Here is a 25,386-nt window from a genome sequence, read left to right on the forward strand (position 1 = left end):
ATCTTCAGTTTGTGGGCAAGCCGAGCATACTTGTAAACACAATGGTCGAAATAATTGTCATTTAAACGTCTAAAGGGCGAGATAAGAAGAGTTGGGGAAAGAGAGGGCTTATACCCAAGAATTGCACATATATTCAATTATTTTATAGCAGGGGAAAGACTAATTTTAATCTTATATGTCTATGTTAAATTAGTAAATTATATTTATGCTTATGCTGGTAGTGTAAATAAAATGAAAGTCATGTTGTCATGTTGATCATCGAAAACATATATATAATTAAATAACTAATAACTTTTTTCCATAGCATGTTCTAGTTTACATAGAGTTAATCTTGTATTTCATTAAATTTTTGATGTTTTTAGTTCTATATTTTTATTTAAACTTATAAAACATTTAATATTATGAAAGACCCACCTGTTTCTTAAAAATATTATTAACCCGCCTGCCTGCGCAGTTATAAATTTTTTAACCTGCCAATTTCAGTAAATGCAATTGCACAACATTTTGTGGGGGTAAAAAAATCCCCTACCCCCATTTCCCCACTACATAAATCAGCTATACCATGGTAATATTGTGATAGTGAATGTTGTTAAACTAAAAGTACATAAGATATAAATTAAACCAATAAATAATTTACCTTACACTTGAATTACGTTACACAAATAAATATACTAATATTATGGAATAGAATATTTATTGTAAATTATATCCGAAAGGAGTTGAATTGTTAATAGTTTATGTTTTTTTAGAGGAAATATAAGATAAAAACACATTTTTTAAAAACCCAATATTATAAAAAAAAAATCAATATAAGGAATTTTAATTTCTTTTAGTATAGGAGCATAATATTATATAATTATGTTCAAATATACAAATAAAAATTCAGATGCCTGAAAACAATATGCTCTCTATTGAAGTAATATTAAGATAGCTTTATTTGAATAAGTGTACCAGATATTTACTAATAAGTAATAAAAATACATTGAAAAGTAGATTTTATATAAGAATAAATATTTATTAAGTAGCTTAATATGTATATATATAAAGGTTAATATCTTGACTTAACTATAAATAACAAATATTAATTTTATTGAAATCTTAATTTAATTAACTAAATTAACAAATATCACTTATATTAAGACCAAAATTTATTCATTAAAGAAAAAACCAAAACATTTGCATTTTGGTTTTTCAAAAATGACTTGTTTATTTTTCCTTCCATTTTTAGTTTAATCTAAAAAAGTAATATTAAATATACTAATTTATTCTAGGCAAACAATATGATTTTATATACTTAATTTATTTAATTAATTTAGCATCTTGGTTTTATTTTTTTTGCTTTCAGTTTTTTCAAAAATGTAGTTTTGTATTCCTCTTGGTTAACCAAAAATTTTGCTCTTGGTTAACCAAAAATTTCCCTCTTGGTTAACCAAATATTATCTCTTTTGGTCTAAGCCTTAAAGTATATTTTAATTTTGTTTGATATTATGAATTATAATATTGATTGATAATTTAACATTATTTTATATTACTTAATTTATTCAATCAATTTTTAAATAAATTTATTTTATTTGGTTTTGTAATGTAATTGTCCATAAAAATGTTTAAAATTTATTATATTTTATATATTTACAAACTTTTTATATAAAATGTATATATATAAAAAAAGATTATTGCACCTATTATTTTGTACTTTACAGTTATTTTGAATTAGAAAATTTTGCATAGTGTACTAGAGTGATAAAAAAAATTGCAAATTATGAACAAAATAATGTTAATTACATAGCTATATCACTAATTGTTTCCACTATTTATTTTCAAAAATATTTATACAATACAATGTTCTACATTTTATCCTTTATGGAAATTTTTTCTTTTCACAATTTTTACAAATAATTTTCTAAAATATGTGCCATAATCGAAATTTCTTAAATAATTTTTTTTGTTGTGAAAATGTAAATATTTAAAATTAAAAAAAAGAATTTTTATTTTGTGTAATTTAATTTTCTTAAAATGCATAGGCCCATTTTTAAAATTTTATTTTTCCTTTTGAGGAAAATAATAACCAGATTCAATACTTATTTTTTATATGGGTTTTAAACATATTTCACATAAATGCTGCTTTGGTTCCCGTTTTTACAAAAATTTATTTTATACCTTTACAAACAATATATTATAGCATATAATAATAGTATAACCCTGCATTCGCTGCAAACTCACATTAACTGTAAATGCAGGGTAAGGCTAAAGTCTTACCAGGGAGTTCTATCGTTTGAGAAATTGAACGTTTGATAATCATTATAATATATATAAATAAATCAAAACTATGAATGTATAGAGTTAATATTTATAAATTATACGGGGTATTTTTAAATGCATTATATAAAAATTACTTTAAAATAATAGTTATTCAGAGTTAATAACTATTTGCAGACGATAAAATTTTTTAATGTACATACCTTCATAATATTTAAATTTTGGTATAAAGCGATATTTTACGCTTTTTTGACTTGCTAACATATAACATTAAGCACTAGAACGCTTTAGTGTATGATTAGCTTAATTCGCATGGCATTTAAATTAAAAATTATTTGATTGGTTGTATTAGCTCAAAATTTTTATATATTTTTACTTAAACATATAAAATATGCAATAGGAAATATAATAAATAATTTTTGATAGATATAACTAGGCTTTCTGCTCATTTTTCTCGAAAAATGTATCAAATTTACTCGTCTTATCTTTCATTTATAAAAATTAGCTTTAACTCGCTCTCCCAATGTTTAAAAAAAATAGCATATTTGCAGACCCCTGGAACTTTAACTAAGAAACATTGCATATTTTAAGAATTATAAGACCTGAAATCAAAAGGTTTAAAATTATAAAGGATACTAGTGGACTATACGTGAGAATGTGAGCATAAACATTGTTAATTTTTAAGATGATAACCAACCCTTTTATATATAAATCAAAAATATCAATATATTTTAAAAAAACGCGTAACATCGAACTTTATTTTTGAGTAAAAGCGGTTACTCAAAGGGTTATAGACCTGGACTCAGAGACGCAGTAAGTTATTATACCGTTCGCTCCCTGTCAAGACATAATTTAAAACCAACATCTTGGACTCTAAAGAAAAGAGATTTGTCATTCCATTGGACTCTAAGGGAAGGGGAAAAGTTTGAAAGACTAAAGCTTATAATCTGGAGGAATTCCCCTTATTTTAACATTGCAACTACAAGGCTTCATCCAAGCCTTCTGCAGTCCCAATAATGCATTTTGATAGTATCGTGCAAATTATACCGTTTGGCGCTAGAAACCATTTAAAAAAACGCAAACTGGTTTGCTTTTTAAATAATTTTCTATAAATTAAGGCTAGATTTTTTTTTTCGTTCCAAACCAATACTACATTTTTTTAAATATAAAATTAAAAATCCCCCCTAAATTTAAACAAGGGATACTTTAAGGATTTTTTTTTAAATTAAAAATATACAGAGCGCAATCGCTCAATTTGTTCGCACTTTAATGCAGCAGCTTTAAGAATAAAAAAATTATTATATTTTTTTTGATATACTTATTCTATTTAAAATATAATATAATTTCATAATGTAATATTTCATAATATATAACCACATTCCAATCATAAACTATAATTTAATTAAAATAAAAAGCACTCATTTTATAAAAACGGATTTGAAACTACAAGTTCCACATACTAATAATTAATTATATTAAATAGTAATTTATGTACATTTTATTGTAAAAAATAAAATTCCTTGGATTCTGATGTAAGGTCTCTTATTTTACCGCCTATATTTTTTAAAAACTTTTAAGTTCCGCTTGACATATGTCCAAGGGAAGGAATAACGATTGATAAGAAAAATATAATTTGTTAATTTCGAATTTTTAATTTTTTTCTGTTCTGGCTATATCAACCGGATTAGAATTTTCATTTTTTAGTCCCAAATTAAGAAAAAAATAAAGGTACAAAAGTTGAATCATCTGGCCTTAAGTATCATCTGAAAATTAGTAGTCTCCAGGATGTTTGGTATTCGGGCCCTAGCAATAGAACGTCTACTAACTGAATTTATTGCTGTCGTATGGGTTTAGCAAATTAAGAACCATCTTTAGAAACTATTATTATTTTATTAAAATTCTTACTGGTAATTTAATTTAAGTTTGATTAATTTGAATCAAAAATTAATATATATTTTTTTAAACTCAAATTATATTGCGAAGCTGTTTATAAACAATATATATAAATATATCATAAAATTTGATTTTCAATATAATTTATTTTCAATTTTTATTTAAAAAAGAATTAACACATTTATAAAGATATATATTAAAATAATTTTTTTAATATAACTAGTTACATTAAATTAATGTAGCCAATTCGGGTCGATTTTTTAAAACGGCCCGATTAAAATTTTAGATAAAATATTATTGATTTGGCAAATAGAGGTTCAAATTTTTCTGCCACCTCTGAGATAAATCTTCAGACTTAAATAATTATTTTGGCTAAAATCTTAATCCAGCCGTTTTTAAAAATCGACTAAATTGGACCGTTTAACAACACTACATTAAAGTTACCGTTTTTAAAATGTAACAGTTATTATTCTTCAAAAAAGGTAAAATTACATGTAATCAATTACATAACACTAGAAAATATGATTACATTGCAATGGTGTACAAAAATATATCACGAAAAAATATAATATTGATTAGGTGTATGATTTTAAAATTTTAAAAGGGAGAATTGCCTTCCGTGGTAGATGATAGGTTCAAAATACTCTTCTTTTTTACCTGACGATTAATAAAATATGAGTAACTGAGGTTATGCTACATCCTTTTCTGATTATTCATATCATCGCGAATATTTCAACACACCATTATGCTACATTACACAATTACAATACATATTAATATGCTATATGTTTATAAAATAGTTAATTATTATCGTTAAAAAACTATTTCTTATTGTGAATGATGAACTGCGAAGTTGGAAAGTTGACAGTTATTACTGATCAGAATAATTATGCTAATTCAATCTCTCGAGTTTGAGTTATAAAAAAAAACTATTTAAATAAAGTATAATATGCACTTTTTTAAAAAAAAATAATATTGATTTGTCATTGAATCATTAATTTTTTTAAAAAAAGAATTATTTAAAACTCATTTAATCTGACCTGGGTGATATATATAGTAATTAGTAAGTGTTATTTATTTAACTTAAACTTTTGTCTTTAATATTAAAACTATAGGTTTAATTAGTTGATGTGATGATGATAGTGATAGATAATACATACTATTCTTTACGAATTTTAAATACCTTCTACCATATCACATGGGCTTTTTTTATTTTTTTAAGATTCAGATCATTGTGCCGAAAAATTGGTATATCCTACATTTCCATATATTTATTTATAAATATTATTGATTTTTCGTATCTTGGGCATATAACCAACGCTATAAAATTAGATGGTCACACCCTGTTGTTTGTAAGATGGCCACCTTAATTATTTTTTTTCTATAGGTATTTTAATTTTTATGCCACACCTATCATGGAAAACATTTTTGCTATTCCGGAGAAAATATGCGATATTCGCATGCGCATTCAAATGTAACTTATATCGCTTTTTAAAAAATTAACTAAACCCATTATTTAAAAATGTGTCTAATTTAAGATAATTAATCTCTCGTATCTTGTATGAATCTTTATCATTTCTTAGAATATTTTTACTGATAAATAAATTATCCGTTATGAATTATTTTAAAATGGGCCTACAAGTGAGGCTATGTTGAATAAAATGTATTTTATTGCTTATCTGCTTACGCAAAAAAAAATATGACAAAAATCAATTAATAATAATTATCCTTCCATATCAATAATTAGCATATTATTGACATCACATCAAAATGTATAGCAAATAAAACTTTAATTACAACAGTAACTAAATAAAAACACATCTTCATACCAAGTTTAAGCAGCTTTTTATGACTATGCAAACAAATTTCATCGAGTTTGGCCATCAGGATAATTTTTTCAACTAAAATTACCTTTTTGTTCATCACTATAAAAAACACGAAATCGCGTAAAAAGTTATTTTTTTTTACAATCATAAAATATTAGTGAACAGAGTTAGTTATTAGCGATCCACCCAAAGTCTTTAGTCACGCTCACATCACTCACACAGTTATTCATAAGTTACGAATGATGCCTCCGTATATAAAGCCTCTTTGAAATGCTCTAACTCTTTTTTAGATTTACCCCAGAAATTCTACAGTTCACATGTGTTTTCCGCTTTTAACATTTTAAATCCAAGGTCTAGATAATCCCGTCCTAATAATTTTTTTCTATTGCTTATTTTTTTTCAACAAAATCTAGAACACCGGAATCATGACTTGGTAAAAATATTTGCCTCGTCTTTTCGTTTTCTTCATTGATGAACCAGGCGAGTACGCTATATCTTTGACTGGACAGGTCTAAAAAACGCTCATCATGGAGAGGACGGGCGATGACTCGTCCAGGAATAATGCTTGACTTTTGCTAATAATGACTCTACCCCGCTTTATACCGTTATTGTATTTTATTTTTAATATTATAAAAAAATCGATTTAAATTGGAATTTTTTTACGTTTACATTACAATATACACCCTTTAATTATATTATATTTTTTTTTGTTATTATATTATTCTTACTTGTAAAGAAACGTATAAATGCGATATTCGAAAAATACAAATTATATCAAATATAATGTAAAATTGGATTAGATTTTTTAAAGCTGCTTTTTCCTATACTATATTATTATTTTTTAACATAAAACATACGCATTTGCGTTGGCATAAGTTATACCATAAAGAAAAGGGGGGGGGGTGGGGGTGCTGAATAAAAACAATAAATATTCTCCGTATGTTTATGATAATTTTAAAAATAAAATTGGAATGCTGGCTGCTCATAATTAGCAATATTTTTTATTGGACGTTAGATATATTTAATTAACAAATTGAACAAAAATCTTTGAAGTTGTTTTTTAAAAAATTTTGAATCTTGGAAGATTTTGACATTTTTAGGTAAAATTTGATCAAAAATCTCTTTTTTTTGTTTTAAAACTCTGCTTATAACATTTTTTTTTTAAAAAAATTTAAGATTTGAAGCATTATTGTTTTTACTTTCTGAGTAGTTTAAAAAATGTCTTTAACTAAAAAGAGAAAAAATTTTTCAATATTTATTTTACTTTTGTTTCTTTGTTAGCTTTTATTTATATAGAATTGGAAATTAGTGTTGGTTTTTAGTATTATTTAATTTTAAACCTTCAGAAATGATGCTCGGAATGGAACTAATAACAGCAGTGAATGAACAAGTATTCTTATTATCACAACTAGTGTATTTGACCGATTTTGAAAGACAACTAACTCAATATTTTATCCAGAAAAATAGTACATAAAAAATTTTGCTAGCAAAATCTCCAGGATTAGGCGATATTTTCTGCCAAAAAAAATAGGCTAGTCGTTTTAAAAATTCGGCTCAAATCGAATCATTTTACAACACGAATATAACTTTAGGATTTAAGATTTAACCAAACTTAAAATTTACGTAAAGGAGATTCGGATAGTTTTCTTTATCATTTTTTATTCAACCACTTTCTTATTTTCTGTTGCCCATAAACTTTATGTTCCTAACATATAACAAGTTCTTTTTAATGTTAGTTCGTGATTGCATTTTTTTGCACACTGCTTGATTCTTCTTTCCTTTTAACTTTATATCGTTTACAGGAATTCCAAAAAATCTCTTTTTTATGACCTACTATAAATTAAATGAAAAATATTTTACTTCCTATTAATCAATTAAAAAAATTTTTCTAATATAATATATCAATTTAAAATTTTGGTAAATTTTATTGCACGAAAACTTTATCCATTTATATAAATCAAACATCGAATTATAAATAATGCATAAATAATCAATAATATTTACCAGTGTTAAATTCCACAATTGTAAAAATCTGATTTAAATCAAAGTATGATTTAATTCAAACAATCCTATTTTTATAAAAATCAATGATAATAAATTCGGTTTTAATCCGGATAAATCTACTTTTTTATTATGTTTAGTATTTCTATTAGTTATGTTTATGGCTGAAGGTAATAATGAGGAGATTAAAATCCTAATAATTTTATCAAAACCAATTACCTCCCTTCCATATATCTAAAAAGACATTGGTTTTGGTGCCCTCAACTTTTAAGATTTAAAAAATTGCATCAATAGGGAGAGAAGTTATAATATATTCGATAGTAATAATTTAACATGAACTGTAATGATTTTTATAATAATATTTTTGAAATGAAATATTAAATACTTTTTTTAAAATAAACAAATTCTTTTAAATATTATAATTCCCATAGTTTTGTATAGAACGTATTCGTATATTATGTGATGATTTTATTAGCCATCGTCGCTTCTTTTATCTAAAAAAATATTAAGCAAGCTTAAAATTTTTTTTCATAGATGGTTCAGAGGTTTGAACATTTATTAGCTAAATTTTAAGGCTTGGGCAATATTTTTCTGGCTAATTGAGCTTTTTTAAAAAATCGGCTCAAATCGAGCAACACTACTGATGGATTTTTATTAAAAATCATATCATATTGACTTTCTCCAATCCGGCTCTTGTTGCACTCCCCACTAGTGTTGTTAAACGGCTCATTTTGAGCTGATTTTTTAAAACGGCTAACTTAATATTTTAGCCAGAAAAATATTGCCTAAGCCTCGAGATTTCGACAATATATGCCTAGACCTTTGTTCCTTCTATAGGCAAAATCTTCAAGCTTGCGTAATTATTTTTCTGGAAGAAATATTGAGTTATCCGTTTTTAAAAATCGGCTCAAAACGAGCCGTTTAACAACACTACTCCCCACAACCACGATAAACCGAAAATTTTTTAAAAATAAAATTTATTTCTGTAAAAAGATAAATAAAATAAAACCATTGGTAATTTCGGCTTAGAAACTATCTACCTACCAAAATATATTTCATTCATAAATAATATTTTAAACCCTTTTTTAGAAATAAATAATTTTAAAAAAAAATAGTAACAAAAAAACTTACCTTTTTTTTTTACCTATTCGTCTTATCATTTTACTTATCTCCATTATAAAAACAGTGAAATAAATGAACAAATATTTATGTTTTTTATACATGTCATGCTCATGCGCTTTAAAATTAAAATAATACATGATACAACAAAACTTCTCTAATTTAGGAACCTATCGGGGCCATAACTTTTGCCCAAATGAAACAGATGCTCATTTTATTAAGGTTCATTAATATTTGAACAGGTTGCTTTATTTAAAAATTTTACAAGTTTCGCAAAAATATCAAAACCCCAAGTTAGACAAGTTTTAATGTAAAGCCATTTATAATATTAAATTAATATTAAAAAAAATTACCTGCTCTTTATAAATAATAATAAATAAAATAAAAATATTAATAAGTTTTTTTGTTTTGTAAACATTAAAAAAAACACATTTAAGATTTCCATCTTATTTTACACTGCTTACCTTTATTATAATTTTTAAAAGGTAAAAAAAATAATGATTTGAGGATTATATTTATTTTTTATTAAAATTAAAACCATAATATAATTTAAAACTTGTTACAAAATAATTCAAATTCTATCTAAATTTACATAAAAAATAACCATTTTTATAACTGATATATTCAGACGCGAAAAGGCATATTTTTTATTATTATATATGATGGCATATTATTCAAAGATTATCTGAAACATTATGTATATGTAATCGGATTCTATATTCTCGAATATTCATTGTTTAAAATGAGGTAAGTCTTATTACAAAATTATTGGCAACATAATATTCGAAATCCAGCCGCGTATTTAAAATATAATAAAAATGAGCCCAACACCGACAGCCAGATATAGAGTCCTATATTTAGGTACCTCCTTGCCGACCTTATCCAAAGAGGGGCTCAAGGGTATTCAAGAACCACTCAAAGATTTATTGTTAACTCCTAACCCAACTATAAAGGGTGTAGATTGTTGGTGCAGCGTGTGGAGCAACGGGATTCTTATAGAATACGTCGAAAGCCCACTCAAGGGAACGCCTTCAAAAACATTCCACCCCATTCAAACCCTGCATTTTTGCGCCGCGGTGAGATTCAACGAAACATTTGAACAAACCATAACTTCGCGCAATGATGAAGAGGACGGAAATTCGAAGGGGGAAAACAGCCATCAAAATGAGGTAATCAATGTAGGCCATAACATATCCGAATACCCTTTCTTACCTCTCGACTCTCCTGTATTCAATGATAGACCATTTAGGTTCGACAGACCTCCAGTTTTCGCTTGCGTTGTAAGACGTACTCAGGGCGTGAAAGTTCTCGAATGTCACGCCTTCCTTTGCAAATCCCTCGATTCTACCCTCGATTTATGTGTCAAGGCTAGGGAGGCGTACCTGGAGAACAGGAAATTATTTTCCCTTAATTCAAATATAGCGAATAATTATAACGCTATTAATAATACCAATTCAACTACCAACGGAGCCTTCGGGCCACCCCTACCACCTCCAAGAGAGATCGCGCAACAAGGTGCAGTACAAAATTGTCAAAATAATAATACACACTATAATGTTCACAATATTGTTAAAACTCCACTTACCGCCCTTATTCATAGTGATGGAGGGGATGAAGAAAAATCTGCCGCCGCTACGAGAATCGAGAAGGCTCTGGAAATGGAGATACGGAATGAGAGGATCAAGAATGGCGTAGATCATTACTACCAAAAATCATCTATCGATCCGAACATGGCTGCCCAATTGAAAACCAATTTTTACAAGGCCAGAGATGAATGTCATTCCTTTTATGAGAGTTCTCCCATATCTTTCAACGATAATACTAATAGCAGCAGCTTATTATCTTCCTTGTCCCCACATAGGATGTTTTTTGAAGAAAACGGTTATAATTCCAGTGAGGGTGGCAGTCAATATAGCATGAGAGTTTCACCTTATTCTCCTCTTAGCAACAGCTGGCAGCACAACGTTTACGGTCCTATCTCAACCCTCACTCCTTCTCCTCCTTTTTTCAGTAATTTGTACCATCATCCCAACAACTACTTTTGCGTAAATCCTTCTTCTCATACCTCTCCCAACCAGCTTGACTCACCAGTTTATTTTGGGTTCGCTAGTTTAAGAAAGTCTGGTTTGCCTAATAATAATAATCAAACTTTAAGTCCCGCCTATAAATTCGGAACGGTAACCCCGCAAAACGCTCATAGGATGATCGAAAAAAGACCAACTTTTCTAAACAACAAGCAACTAGGTCTCGGCGGCGGACTTCATAACCCATATAAATTTAAGTCATGGGGTGAAGCGCTCAATAACGTGGGGCTATATTCCACCGACCCGAATTACGATGGCGTTAATTACGAAAAACCCGGATCAGTAGAAGGAGGAAGTACTAATGGCAAGTCGAAAAAACACGGCATAGTTAATCTCATGTTTAAAATGAACAGGAAAAAGGCTGCCGTAAAGGCTAACAAGACATCGGATGTTACTTCAGCATCCTTCCTGATCCCTTCGCCTAAAAATAACTTTATCACGAGTAACGAAGATTTTTACGCGTCGTCACAAAGATTCGTTTTAGCTCACAAAACTCCCGATAAAATTCTCACCTCTCCCCATTCCCAAATTTACGATGTTTCTCTGGGAACAAATTTGCATTACTCTCCTATTCCCAATCTGACCATACCCCCAAACACCGTAGGGATATACAAAAAACAGATGAGGCTAAACGAAAAAAGCTTCGCGTACAGCATAAGGGAGGGTATCAGTTCTCATTACGATATGCACGGTAGCCTACCCAGGCTGGCCAACGAAAGCTACAAGTTTGTTTGCTCTGAAGAAGCTAATGGCACTAGAGATTTTAACGACGGCGATGTGAGTTCTAATGATCATAGTATCAATAAAGACATGCGTGTTCCCCCACCCGAACCTAGAGTGGATTACGAGGTGGGTAGACAAAATGGGGATGAGGCTAAACATAGACATATCATTCGGTTGCCTCCCAAGGCTCCACCCCTTCCTTCGGCAAATTTGTACCAAGTTAATAACATAAAAAATACTCCAACTGATTTTAAAAATGACAATGGCTATCTTAATCATGACGATGATTTCTCTGAATCCACGAATTTTGGTGCTTGCAAAGATTCCAAAAGTATTTTCAACAACGGAACCTTTGTGAACGGTAAAGGTCTTCCCTCGGGCTACACCAAGAACGAAGGGTTGAAGCATAATGGGTTCAATGGATATGTGGGAAAAAGATCCGTCGAGAAAATGGATAAACGTCGGTCCGAACATTTTAATTTATTTTCTTACGGATAAATTAATCCAACCTTTTTTTTTTGATAATTCTAAATGAATGTTTAAAGAATTGTAGTTGTGATGTGAAAATTGTGATTTTTTTACCTTCCCGATTGCCATTTATTTCAATGTTACCAGTCCGCCATTTTTATATTCCATATTCATAGTTTTAAACCTATATAATAAAAAAAATCATATACAAATTTTAGTGGAAAATCAAATTGAAGAAATATAAAAATACTTAATTATCATAATCATAATTTTATCTTATATATAATATAAATATGAAATTGATGTCCTCAAATTTCTATAAATAAAAAAAATATCGTTTTATTCATTTTGTTTACAATTCAAAGTTACATAGAATTTGTAACAATATGTATCATTTAGCTAGTTTAATTTTTTTTCTTCAAAATTGTTAGAATTTGGTATTTCTCGCTAATTTTCGTAATAAGGGCTAGATGTAAAATTGATTTTTTTAAATATATTTGGTGGTCATTTTAGCGTAGTTTTATATTTTTGATTCACTGCTAACGGACCCAAATTACAATATTTATTGAACCTGAGCCCAATGTCCGCTTCCTTCCGGCTTATTTTATGGTTTTAATATTCATATTTCAGTTATAATTGTATTAAAAAACTTCATAAATATTAGCCATACAAAAAAATAAAAATTAATTTTTATCCTTCTCATTCTCTGTTTTGATAAATATAGCAGGGTAGTATTATTATACCGTTACAATTGTAGGTGTCCGCCGGGCTTGAATCAAAGGCCAGGAGGTTAATGCGCCCGGAACATATATTTTAAGAAAAAAAACATGAGTCTTCACTTAAAATAAAATGTATCTTTTTATGATACAACATTATTTTTACACCAACTTACCAGTTTTTAAAAAAAATTTTTAATATAATTTTCAAACGAATTAAAAGCTTTAATTTGTATTAAATAAAGATACTTTTTTTAAAAAAATGTTGTTCATAATTTTTTGACAATTTTTCTGTCTTCTGATTTGCGTGAAAAATTATCACATTTTTTTAAAAATTTCTTTTCTATTTTTTTAAAAAAAAAAAATTTTTTCTTTTCGAATTTCCTTATGAATTATTTTATCTTATTCGTACTTTTATGGGGAAAAAAGTATTAAATATTAACCTTTCGACCTATATAATATTTTTACTTATCTCATTATATAACTTATATTTCTTTTTTAAAAATACATTATTATATTTTTAAGGATAGAAGAGGAAGACAAAAAAAAATTAACTTTTACCTTTTTTTTTCCTGATTTGCGCCAAGAGAAATTTAATATAAATTCGAACGTGTTCTTTGAAATAAGCGATATGATAAAGCCTATTTACATCTTTTTAAAAGATAAATTAAATATAATAATATTAGTGGACGGGCTCTTAAGCTTGATAAGATTTAGTTTTAAAGACTTCCCTATTTACACAACAAAAGGCTCATCCATTATTACAAAGAGGAGAAAAATTAATCCCTAATCTATTATAGATTGTCCATAGATATTGCATACGTTTAATTACACGTTGGTTATTTGTGAAGACAAAATCGAATGAAAATTTATTTGTAACACATATATGCTATAGTAAATTATTTTAAATATTTTATTGTAGATCTTTAGAATAAAATGTGTATTTTTATGAATTCATTCATTTATATTTTTTTTTTTGGTAAATTTCACTTTGATGTAATTAATTTGCCTCATATTTTAGAGAGAATAAAGGAATTAATATTCGGAGTTTTTAAGAAATCACTTGATATTTAAAAAGTAAATATTGGTTTTACCTAAAACATGGCCAATAATACCTCTCATACCTAGATGCAACAGGGGCAGCTTCACAGATTTAGACTATTTTTAGGGGCCGCCAAATTTCGGTTCTTATGTATTGAGCTAGAAGCCCTGCAAAATCAATATTTATCAGTTAGGCCTGAGAATCCAGCCCGAGTCGTTATTTTTATTTTAGGTTGGAAAAGATCATGATTTTTTTTATAAAAATTTATAAAAATCGATTTATTTGATAACATCACTATTTATTTGGTTTAAATCATATATTATTATTTTTAAAAAGTTTTATGATATATACAGTGGAGAAAATAAACTACGAGGAAAAGTTAGAAGAATAAGAAAATCTATTTTTCTGTAAAATTTACCAATAAACTAATGTTAAAGAGCGGTATTGAATTGACTTAAAGGTACTTTATCGTATAAAATCATCAACATTTAATATTTATACGATTTTTAAAACATAATTGAATAAACAACTTTAAATTCTAACAAAAACTAATATTTTATCTTTTTGAAATCGATTTAAAAGTAAAATTAGTAAATAATTGACACTCTCACACTTATCAGCGACGATGACAGTAATGCCATTTTTTTTTGCAACAGGAAAATAGGAATTTTTCATAATTATTATATTATAATGAAAAAAAATTATTAAATTTTAATTTTAGTTACAAAGAATTTTTTTATTTTGTGAAAATATAAAAAATAACCTTATTTTAATCTAGTTGTTATAAATAAAAACAAATAATTGTAACATTTGTTTTATCTTTTCTAAAAATGTATATTTTTTTTAGAAAAACCTACATTTCGCGCTTCGCGCGAAACTATATGATTTTAACTTTTACCCTTATAATCTAACATTTGAATCTTATCGATTTACTTAATTCTTTTGTTACCTTGGAAAAAAAATTGTCCTTTTCGTCTTACATTTGATCTAATGAACCTCGTAAAATCAAATCGAATATACGACTGTTCTTCGCCTTTAAAATTATTCAGAACAAATAATATCTGAATTATTCGAAAAGAATATAACAAATATAATATTAATTAAAGATCTGCAAAACTGGGTCGGGCTTAATATTTTTTAAAAAAAAGCCCGAGCCTTTTGAAATAAAATAGATATATTTTATAAAATTTTCGCAAGAAAATAGAGGCCAATATTTTTTATTTGTTTGTAGAATCATCAAAAACTCCATTATGTTCAGTGTAAAAATGTGAAACTCTATTGAAAAAAAAATTATTTCCATATTTAAATTAATTCGGGCCTGGGCGGACAATTTAAAAAAATTCTATTAGAATCGGACTTTATTAGACAAATTTTTTGAATAAAATTTTGGGCAAAGCCGGTCTTGGAAAATTGGGCCCGATGTAGATCACGGTGTCAACATTAAAAGGTATACTTTTAACCTGCCGAATATTTTTGAAAAGGTGGCTTATTAGATTTATTGATGCCTAAAATATTTTATATAAAATCAATAATTTACCTCTTCTTAACATTTACAACCAAAATTGTCAATCCTACAAAATTCGTTGTAATGGGAACAGAAAATTTTATGCTTATTGATAGGAAGTGCATGTATAGGAAAATTTTCGAATTTTAAAACGAATATAATTCGCTATTCGCATTTGTAAAATATCGAATAATTCGTTTTGATGTCTAATCGTAACGATCCATTATCTCAAATTTAATTCTTTTTTATTTCAATTCGGTATTTTCTATTTTGTCATATTGAAAGGTAATTGTAATTTTATTTTAAGATTTATATCTCGAATTACTAAAATATAAAAATGGTGTTTTTTAATATATATATTTTTTTTACCATGGCCCATAAAATTTTTACATTACTTTGTTGTTTCCCAATTTAAAAAAAAGAAGGAATATGATCATGATCAATATTCTGTCTTTTTTGAATAAAATTGTCCTTTAATAAAATATCAAATTTATATTTTATATATATTTTCTTGATTACTTATTTTAGTCTGGGGATTTTTCTTTGAGATTATAAATCTTATCTCTTGTTATAAAAATAATAATAATTTTATCTACATTCTTCTTAATGAGATGTTTCTTTTAATTGTTTTCATTCAATGCCATGTGCATAATCTACTATATGAAGATCGTCTAATTAATTTGCGCATTTATTCATTCAATAATGTTTACATTTGGTGTGACTATCGTCCGCCAGGACTGACTAATCTGCCTACATTGATACACCTTAAAACCTTATAAACAGGAACGGAGGGTTGAAAAACTCGGTTTTTTTTAAATCTGTAAAAATGAAATTATTACTCTCTTTAATTGGCACTGAACGAGACCAATTAAACAAAGCCCCAAAAATAGAGATTCTATTATAAATATCCAAAAAATTAATGACACCATCAAGAAAAATAGAACAACCTTTTTAATTATCAAAAGATAATCTTTGTTTTATAAGAGATAAAAAATAATAATTTTAACTATTTTTGAATGCATTTTCCGCTCGGGTGAAAGTATAAATTCTTGTTTCTATCGCTAGAAAAAAAATAATTATTTGAAATAATCTTTCAAATTCGAGGTAATTTGAAAATTAATTATAATTATCGTACAAAAGTTATTAAATTTAAAGGAAAAGATATTTCCTTATAGTTTTTTTTTAAAATAGGAATATCTCTTAAATTAAGTTTGGATGAAAATATAATTAAATTTGAACTGCTTGATTATCCTATTTCTATTGATCATTTAAGCTAGCTGATATGAGCAACATATATAATGAATGCCCTGGCAAATTTTAAGCAGTTAAAAATATTATAGATGGCGGTTGCTTGCTGTAATATTTTCCCTAATCTTTTTCATCTACCATGAAATCCTATCGCCTTTTATTGTAAAAAATAAAAGTATGTGCAGGGCCGTTATTACAGGAGAAGTTGTCATTTAGTGACCATTCTCTCAAAATCCTTTGCCTCCCCTCCTCCCTTCTAAATTTCTTAGAATATTTTAAACAATGACGTCGTTAGCTTCTATTACATAGGTTGCTCAAAATATACTAATTGGTTTTTATTTGGACTAATCAAAATTCTATGTATTTAAGATATCGATCAAAATAAGAGTTCAACATTTTATTTTATTATAATTAATATATAAAATACAATTGTATCATTTTAAATAAAATAAATAAATAATATAATTATTGTCCTCAATTTTAATATAATGAAACTGGGTATTCCGGAATATGTCTTTTTTTCTTGAAATCAAAGAACGAAGGCCCACATGAATAAGGACTATTTACCCTCGTAGGCTTGCCGAATATAGGCGAGCCCATTTTAAAATGCCAAATTTTTTTATGGCGCGTCTAGCATGCTTTTGCATACCCCCAACGATCCCGCTTGTGTATAGATATACTCATTTTGTATAAGTTAGATTTTCACATCTATACTATGATGATAAAGTGCTACTACCTGCCATTATCCACCTTATTTTTAAGATGAATTGTCCTTATATAAGTTAAACAGGATAGAAAGGGAAATTTGGTAGGCTAATGGTAACATTGAGCAATCTTATACCAAACATAAATAGCCAATATAAAAAGAACGCCATCTTACTATAGAGAAAAAAGGTTTTTTAAAAATAAAATATAATAAAAAACTCCTATAAGCTTTTTTTTTAATCTAAAAATATCCATATAAGTATATTTGATAGTTTTTATTATATTAATTTATATATATAATTAAATATTGCATTCCCCTCAAGCAGGTGCTGAGCGATTATTTAATAAGGCAAAGCTTATACTTTCTGATCGTCACTCACTTGGAAATAGTAATATAGAGAGGATATTATAATTAAAAGGAAACTAAGACATATTTTTCTACCAATATTTTTGAAATGTTTATTTATGGACATAGATTTAAAAATATAAAAAAAATTCTAAATTAGCGTGAAAGTAGCGACGCTACTTTTTTAAATGATAGCTAATAGCTTGCTACTTTTTTGTCGTTAGCGGTAGCACGCTACTTACAAAAGTAGCACTTAACAACACTGGTTTAGAGTTAATATAAAAAAAATAATACTAATTATAATTCGATACAGATACATATCATTAAATATTTCACCGATATGATTAAATATTCCGAAATTAATACAAAATCCATTCGATAAATGATACCTATCCTATATTTCATTGATTTCTATCTACCATCAGTTTTTGAACCAATGTCTATGCAAAAAAAAACAACTGTAAGAAACTATCGATAAAACAATGGTGCATCATTACTAATGAATGATTTACTCTTCTTTTTCTGTTTTGTCATATTCTCCAAAAGTTAATCATCTCATTTGAAATATGGGCGTTCATGGCCGAATGTGACTCGTTAAATATTTTATAATCATTTTCGTGTAACAAAAAAAAACAATGAAATAACATTTTTTAAGCTACTTTTTCTTTTCAAATTACAAATAAATTCAATTTTGATTCTTTTTTTTATCCATTTATTTATATCAGAAAATTATGTATAAACTTAAAAAATATTATATAATATTATGTCAAATTGCGATATAGAATTCGCAGGGATTCGGAACCGCTTTATTTTTGTGTTCTCCATCGCGAATTAGCACTAACTGTAAATGAGGGACGCTGCATTCACAGTTAGCACGGCGGTGAAATATAAAAAATATGCTGTATTTTTGTGTATTTTTATATACTTTGCATCGAATTCGCGCTAACTGTGAATGCATTACACATACTAGAATATTTCCCAATCAGGCTTATCAAATTTAAAAATGGCCCCCAAATATTTTAAAATTGATTCATTCCAAATCCCCATTGATTCCATATTCTTAATACGACATTATGCAATCATAAAATAACCAAAAATTTGATAATATCAGATCAGATCGGTTTTTTTTGAAAATATATTCCCGATCCTATTTTACGATAAATCATGGCCTCGATCTGATTTATCGGTACAACCCTAATTTTATTTTAATCATGCCAACTCTAGTTTTAGGCTGTGAGTCAAGTTTTTTGAAATTTTCGGGCTAGATTTTGTTTTGCTGAAACAAATTTTAGACATGGAATTTCCTATAGGGAAAAACATCAATTTTTATGTTGTTTAAAAAACCCAATTTAGCGAAATCTTGTAACTTGTATATATTTTTCGGTGAAATTAATCTGTAACTAAATGAGATTTTTAACACTAGTTCAAATTAGTGATCTACATCAGGCCTAATTTTTCAAGCCCAGCCCGGCACGAAATTTTTTATATAAAGTTTTGCCCGGCCCGATCCCGAAATTTTTTTAAAAAATTTTGCCGGCCCGACCCTGCCCGAATTTATTTAAATATAAAAATTATAATTACTCAAAATAAAGATATATGTTATTTGGCGTCTACTTTCTATAAATAAAATCACATATTTTTATTTTACATAAAAAATTCAACATAAAATTGTTAAATTTTGATATATTTTAAAAAATTTCTAAAATCCAACCTGATGCCCGTTCGGCCGTACGGGCCGGGCCTACTTTTGTAGATCTCTAGTTCAAATATCAAACAGGGTTAAATTTTAAAAAAAGGGAGGTGTATAAATATATATATATCATTAGCTTTTAGTTTTTCGCCATTTTTTTACAAATTTTACTCATCAATTGCTTATCAAATTGGTTATGTTAGTAGCTGCCAACGTAGTTTTGCATTAGACCTCGTCGCTCAGATGCGTAATTTATCGCCAAACGATAGCAATATCCTTATAATTTAACATGATATATTTTGTAAATTAATTCCGTGCAGACCTCGCTTGCAAGCTTGTATCGTTGTACATTTTTCAAAAGCAAGTAAATAATATGTAAATTATATAATGACTACGCTATGTGATAAAATGAATTACATCGCTATAGATTATAAATTTTTACTTATTATTTCCCTGCTTCTGGAAAATGCCCAGCTATGCGCGCTTATGAAAAGGAGGCCTTGTTCGCAAATTTTTAATGAATTTCGGCTTTCTTTTACGATTTTATTTATTTACACAAATTTTTAAAAAAAATTATTCGTAACTACCGCGTACTTCCGAATTAAATTCTTGTATTTTTTTCAATTTTTATTTACTCCTTTTTTTTGCAAATGACGAATTCAACAAAATAAATTTTTTTACAATTATAATTTAGAATACTTATTTCGCTTTTTCTCTAAAAATTTAAAAATTTTAACGAGGATAAAAAATTATGCCATTTTGAATAAACTCACTATCTCATCTTGAAATTAAAAAAACAAAAACTATTCTAAGTCTTATATAAATCCTCGAAAAATATTCGATTGAGGGATCATTCATATTCACTTCCTTTTTTTTTAAAAAAAAAGGTAAATATAATTTTCAATCTTATTTTTTTAAAAACTCAGTAAATAAATCGCCGGCCGGCGTTCGTTCGCGCATAATTAACTCGACTAAATTATTTATATATTTTTATAAAAAATACGGAATTTATGAATTGTTTTTATTTTTATAAGAAAGGTCTAAAAAAATTTAAAGGGATTCAACTTTAATAAATATAATTAACTTTGGCAATTCAAATGGTTTTTATTACCTTTTTTTTTGTTTGAATTGATTTTCATTCAATCTTCTATCAACAAAAATATGATTGATTTTAATTTTAAGCGTTTTCTTGTTATCATTCTGCATTTATTACATATTATTTATTTATTAATTTTTCTGAATGATAATTTAATTATTATATAACAAATTAACTTAATTTATATTAAAAATAATGAATTTATTATAATTAAATTTTTTTTCCCCACTTTAATTTTTTTCTTCTTCATATAATTGTAGAGCTGTTCGGAAGTCAACACTATAAATATAGTGTCATAATAAAATCGTTGTTATTATTCGTGTATAATATAATCTCGATGGACACTAAAATTTGTAATGGTTTAAATCCGCGTTCGCCCCATATGTTCGCTTCTCCAAGTGCCCTCTCTTCTACAGATAAATTCCTGAATAGAAATGGTACGACGGATTCACCGGATTCTAGCAGCAAGAAGCTTGTTTATCCTAGCAAGATACCCGCGAATATTCAGACGGTAAAAAAATCTATGATACCCGCGGCTCCAAATATATTGGCAAAATTGAATAACGTTAGCTGCCTGCCACACTCGCCTAATTTGAATCGCCTGAACCATATGATGAAACAATCACCTCCAGACCAATCAAATGACATCATTCCTAAAATTTGGAATTATAAGTGTATCTCAAATTCGTTAGTTAACAATCAGCGTGAGTCAGAGGTTGAAGAATACAAACAGGATGATACTAGAAAAAAGGAGTCTATCATTGGAGAGGAAGGAAAGGGTGATCAAAAAGAAGAAATAAGACAACCGCCCCGTTTTGAGACCTACATGATGACCGGCGATTTGATGCTCAATATTGATCCGGTTTTTAGAAAAAGACCACCCACCACCCCCCTAACTCAACCGAAATCTCCGTCTATATCAAAAAGTGCTATGAACACAAGCCACGAATCAAAAAACAACGCCTTTATCAACGGTGACGAGAAAGATATATCATTGAGTAGCCACATATCAACCCGCCTTTCCGACCTTTATGAAGACTATCGGCGGTTGAAACAATCCTCGTCATTTGAGCACCCGTTATCGGATACATTAGATATAGACAAGGAGGAAATTGGGAAAAATTGGAATCACGATCACGATCACGAAACTATTTCCGAAGGAGAATATGCCATTAATGGGACGATCTTATTAAAAGGAGAGGATATTCTTAAAATGGGTGCCAACGATAACGAAATCTGCTTAAGAATATCCGATAATTTCGAGGATGTTAAATATATAACCTATGGGAGCGGCGATACCTACATATTTTCGAAATCTCCGGTCTCGGAACACGTGGAGCTTCCAGTAGTCAATGGTATTAATAATGTTTATCCATTTATATTTATAAAATAAGAAGATATTTTAAATTTATTACTAATGATAAGTTTTAATGTTTCTTCCTTTAATGTTATAAAAAAACACTAGTTTATTGTTTCTTCATATTCTACATTAGTTAATATAAAGTCTGGGAGATAACGACGTGCGAGGTATGTTCCTCAGAAATCTTACTGCACCCAGTTTAAATAATACTAAGTCGCATGATTTTTTGGCACTACATTGTTTGTTGATAAGTCTGGAAAGCTGGCCATAAAGCTAGTACACAAATATGATCAGACTGTATTTTTAGCTTATTTATTATAATTGAAAACCGTAGTTTCTTTTTTAAATATAATTAACAACATTCATATTTTCATTCATTACGAGATAGACGAAAATAGTGTGCCTACCTCGAAGCTCGCCGAAGCTAGATTTGAAAGTTCTCAGTCGCTACCTTCTAGTCCAGCCCATCTTATTGGTGCTGATAAATCGGCTGCCTGTGGGGACAATAATTACACCCCTCCTCCAAAAAGCAAAGATAAATTAATCGAGGATTTACCACCCTTATTTGATGCTAATGGTGATCATGATCATGACAAGGAGCCCTCTGAGAAGAATATAAGTATATAGTAAAAAAATTATTTTTTACAAAAAATAATTATTTAGTTTTAATATTAAAGAAAGAAAAAATGAAGAACGAAAGAAAGAAAAAAAACAGAAAGAAAATTCATTAAATATTATCTTTTTATTGTTTCTAATTTTTATTAAAAATATGTGATTTAATTTGAAGTTATTAAACTTGCCAAACAGGATAAATGTTCTTTCCATTCTCTTTTCTCTTACAATTTAAAAAAAAATAGCTTAATTTTTAAGTTCATATTTTTATGTTTATAAATGTATTACACATTAAAAAGTTATCACGAATCTCTTGCCACTTTCAATTCAATAATATGTTGAACCCGTTAACTAGAAGCATATCTTTTTTTGTCACATTAAATAAGCTTAAGAACTGGTATTTATTTCAGATTGATTAAGATATTATTTTGAATTTATATCATACATTGCTCATTTTCATATCTTGATATTGTCGCTAGATTCTGGCGAAAAGATCGCGGCCCTCAGAGCCAGTCTAGAAAGGCACCGCTTGCGATCCCGTTTACCCACTCCAAGCACCAATAACCATAATAATTCATCTTCCACGGTGAAGAAAAGATGTCTAGACACCTCTCATCAATCCACCGCTTCTTGCCTAACCCTCTGCACAGATTATTACGCGCCTCCTATACAAAATAAAACTAAAGCAGACCTCCCCCCAAAATCTTTCGATAAATGCAATAGTTTTGGTAACGGCGAAAATCTGAGCGTCACGAATAGCGAAAACGATAGCTATAACGCCAGTAGCAAAAACAGTCAGGACGAAATAATCAGAATGAACAATTCCGAAAACATTGATAATTCTTCCCTCGAATTTTCTAGGCAGATTAACGAAATCACAAAAAATTTTATAGACCAAAACAAGAGACTCGAAATGATGGCGGCCGCAGCCGTGGCTTCATCCACCCTAAGAAATAACCTGCATTTTTCTTCGACTATAAATGAAAAGGTTAAAGCAATCCTAGAGCCCACTTCGTCGATATCTCCCGTCTCATCAGGAAGAGAAAACGACTACTACGTTATCGAGAAGCGTGCCGCTAGAGACTTTCTAAACGTTTTCGCCACCAACAACAAACATTTTATCAGTCTAGATAATAAGCAAAGCAATGATAGTTTCCTTGAAAATGGTGAAAGTGATAACAAACCCGAATGCTCTTTCAAAGTGCCCATCGAGGAAGAACCTTTGTTGCTGAAAAGACTTTACCATCTGGACGGGTTCGATAAATGTCAAGTGGCTAGGTGTCTTAATAACATGTAAAGATTTTAAATTACTGTATTTTTGTGTGTTATAATTTTATATTTTTGGCGCTAGAAATATTTTGTGCATCTTTTACCGCTAGTTTTATTTTTTGTTTGAATTAGTGTTTTTTATCACCCTAATTTTCAGGATTTTTTTATGGATTCAGCTAGGAGTGTTGATTTAATATATTTTAATATTTATTGGCTATTTTAGTTTAGTTATGTTTTTTTATGAATATAGCGGATTCAAACCGGGCGGGTAAATAAGTCATTATTTTTACGGCAAATTCTTATTTTATATTCAGTGATATGCTAATATATTTTTTTTATGACCTTGACATTTAAAATGATTTGCTTACCTTTCACATAGTTACATTATATAATCAATCATTCATCTTTTCTTTATTTTTTGTTAAACTTTATGACCTTTATCATAATATGACTCCTTTATTATCAATCGTGTTTTATTAACTCGTTTCCTTATCTATTTTTCATTCATTCATGAAAGAAATTTAATATAAGCGATAAGAAAAAAGAAGTATGAATTTGAAAGAAAAAAAATGTTTTGTATAGAATGAAGGAGATCAACCCAAAGATTATTATATTAGATACTTAGAAAAGAAAATAGATTGACAGATCTCTTTGGAAATTTTTCTGGTATTAATAGACCTTTGTTGAGATAGCTAGTATTTTACCACTCATGCTACCTGGCAGTGGCGTAGCTACGGGGGTGGTTTTCGGGTTTGGACCCCTCCCAGAGCAAAAATTTATTTTTAGATTATACGTTCAAAAGACTTATAAGTGGTGACTTTATATTAAATAAAAACCAATAATATTTATATTTTTCTGGTTTTGATGTTTGTGGAAGGATATTATATTACTATTGAAATTATTCTGGATAGTATTATTATAAAGTCATTGAGAATAATCTACTAAATTATAAAACAAATTATTGATGCATTTAAAAAATTTATTTATTATATATTATCGAAGATATGGTTGATTTATAAGATAAACCTGGCCGAAGGCCGGGCAAAAGGGCCGAAGGCTCGTTAAAGGGGGTTTGGGGGGCGAAGCCCCCTAGGCTTTTATATGTATGGACCCCCTCTAAGGAAAATTCCTAGCTACGCCACTGCTACCTGGCAACTAGATGGGTAAATAGCTCCATACTGAAAAATTATAATTTTATTTAGAAGGACATATAACCCATATAATGTAGTTTTGATGAAATCGAGCGAATGAGATAAAAAATCATTTATTTATAGATGAATTGAAAATTTTTGAGATTTTACATTGCACTTTTGGAGCAACACCCTAATCAAAAATTGGGGCTTTTTCCATATCGAATATATACTATTCCCACTTACGGCTAAATATTTTAGCCAAAAATTTGCTAAGAGATGTCAGAAAAGTCTGAAA

The 25,386-nt window shown here is 28.2% G+C and overlaps 1 protein-coding gene across 2 annotated transcripts in view; it reads left to right on the plus strand.

The window, feature by feature from the left end:
* The first annotated feature begins 871 nt into the window (after positions 1-871).
* LOC135927341 (uncharacterized) overlaps positions 872-25,386 on the plus strand; it is a 39,587-nt gene continuing 15,072 nt past the window's right edge. For both annotated transcript variants that reach the window (XM_065463307.1, XM_065463306.1), the window contains exons 1-4: positions 872-916; positions 20,980-22,072; positions 22,466-22,696; positions 23,169-23,982. In XM_065463307.1, the coding sequence (XP_065319379.1) occupies positions 887-916; positions 20,980-22,072; positions 22,466-22,696; positions 23,169-23,982 (2,168 nt within the window). In that variant the 5' untranslated portion in view covers positions 872-886. The remainder of the gene's footprint in view (positions 917-20,979; positions 22,073-22,465; positions 22,697-23,168; positions 23,983-25,386) is intronic.

Source organism: Gordionus sp. m RMFG-2023, chromosome 3, assembly GCF_954871325.1.
Source record: "Gordionus sp. m RMFG-2023 chromosome 3, tfGorSpeb1-WG-v2, whole genome shotgun sequence".
NCBI classification, from domain to species: Eukaryota; Metazoa; Nematomorpha; class Gordioida; order Chordodea; family Parachordodidae; genus Gordionus; species Gordionus sp. m RMFG-2023.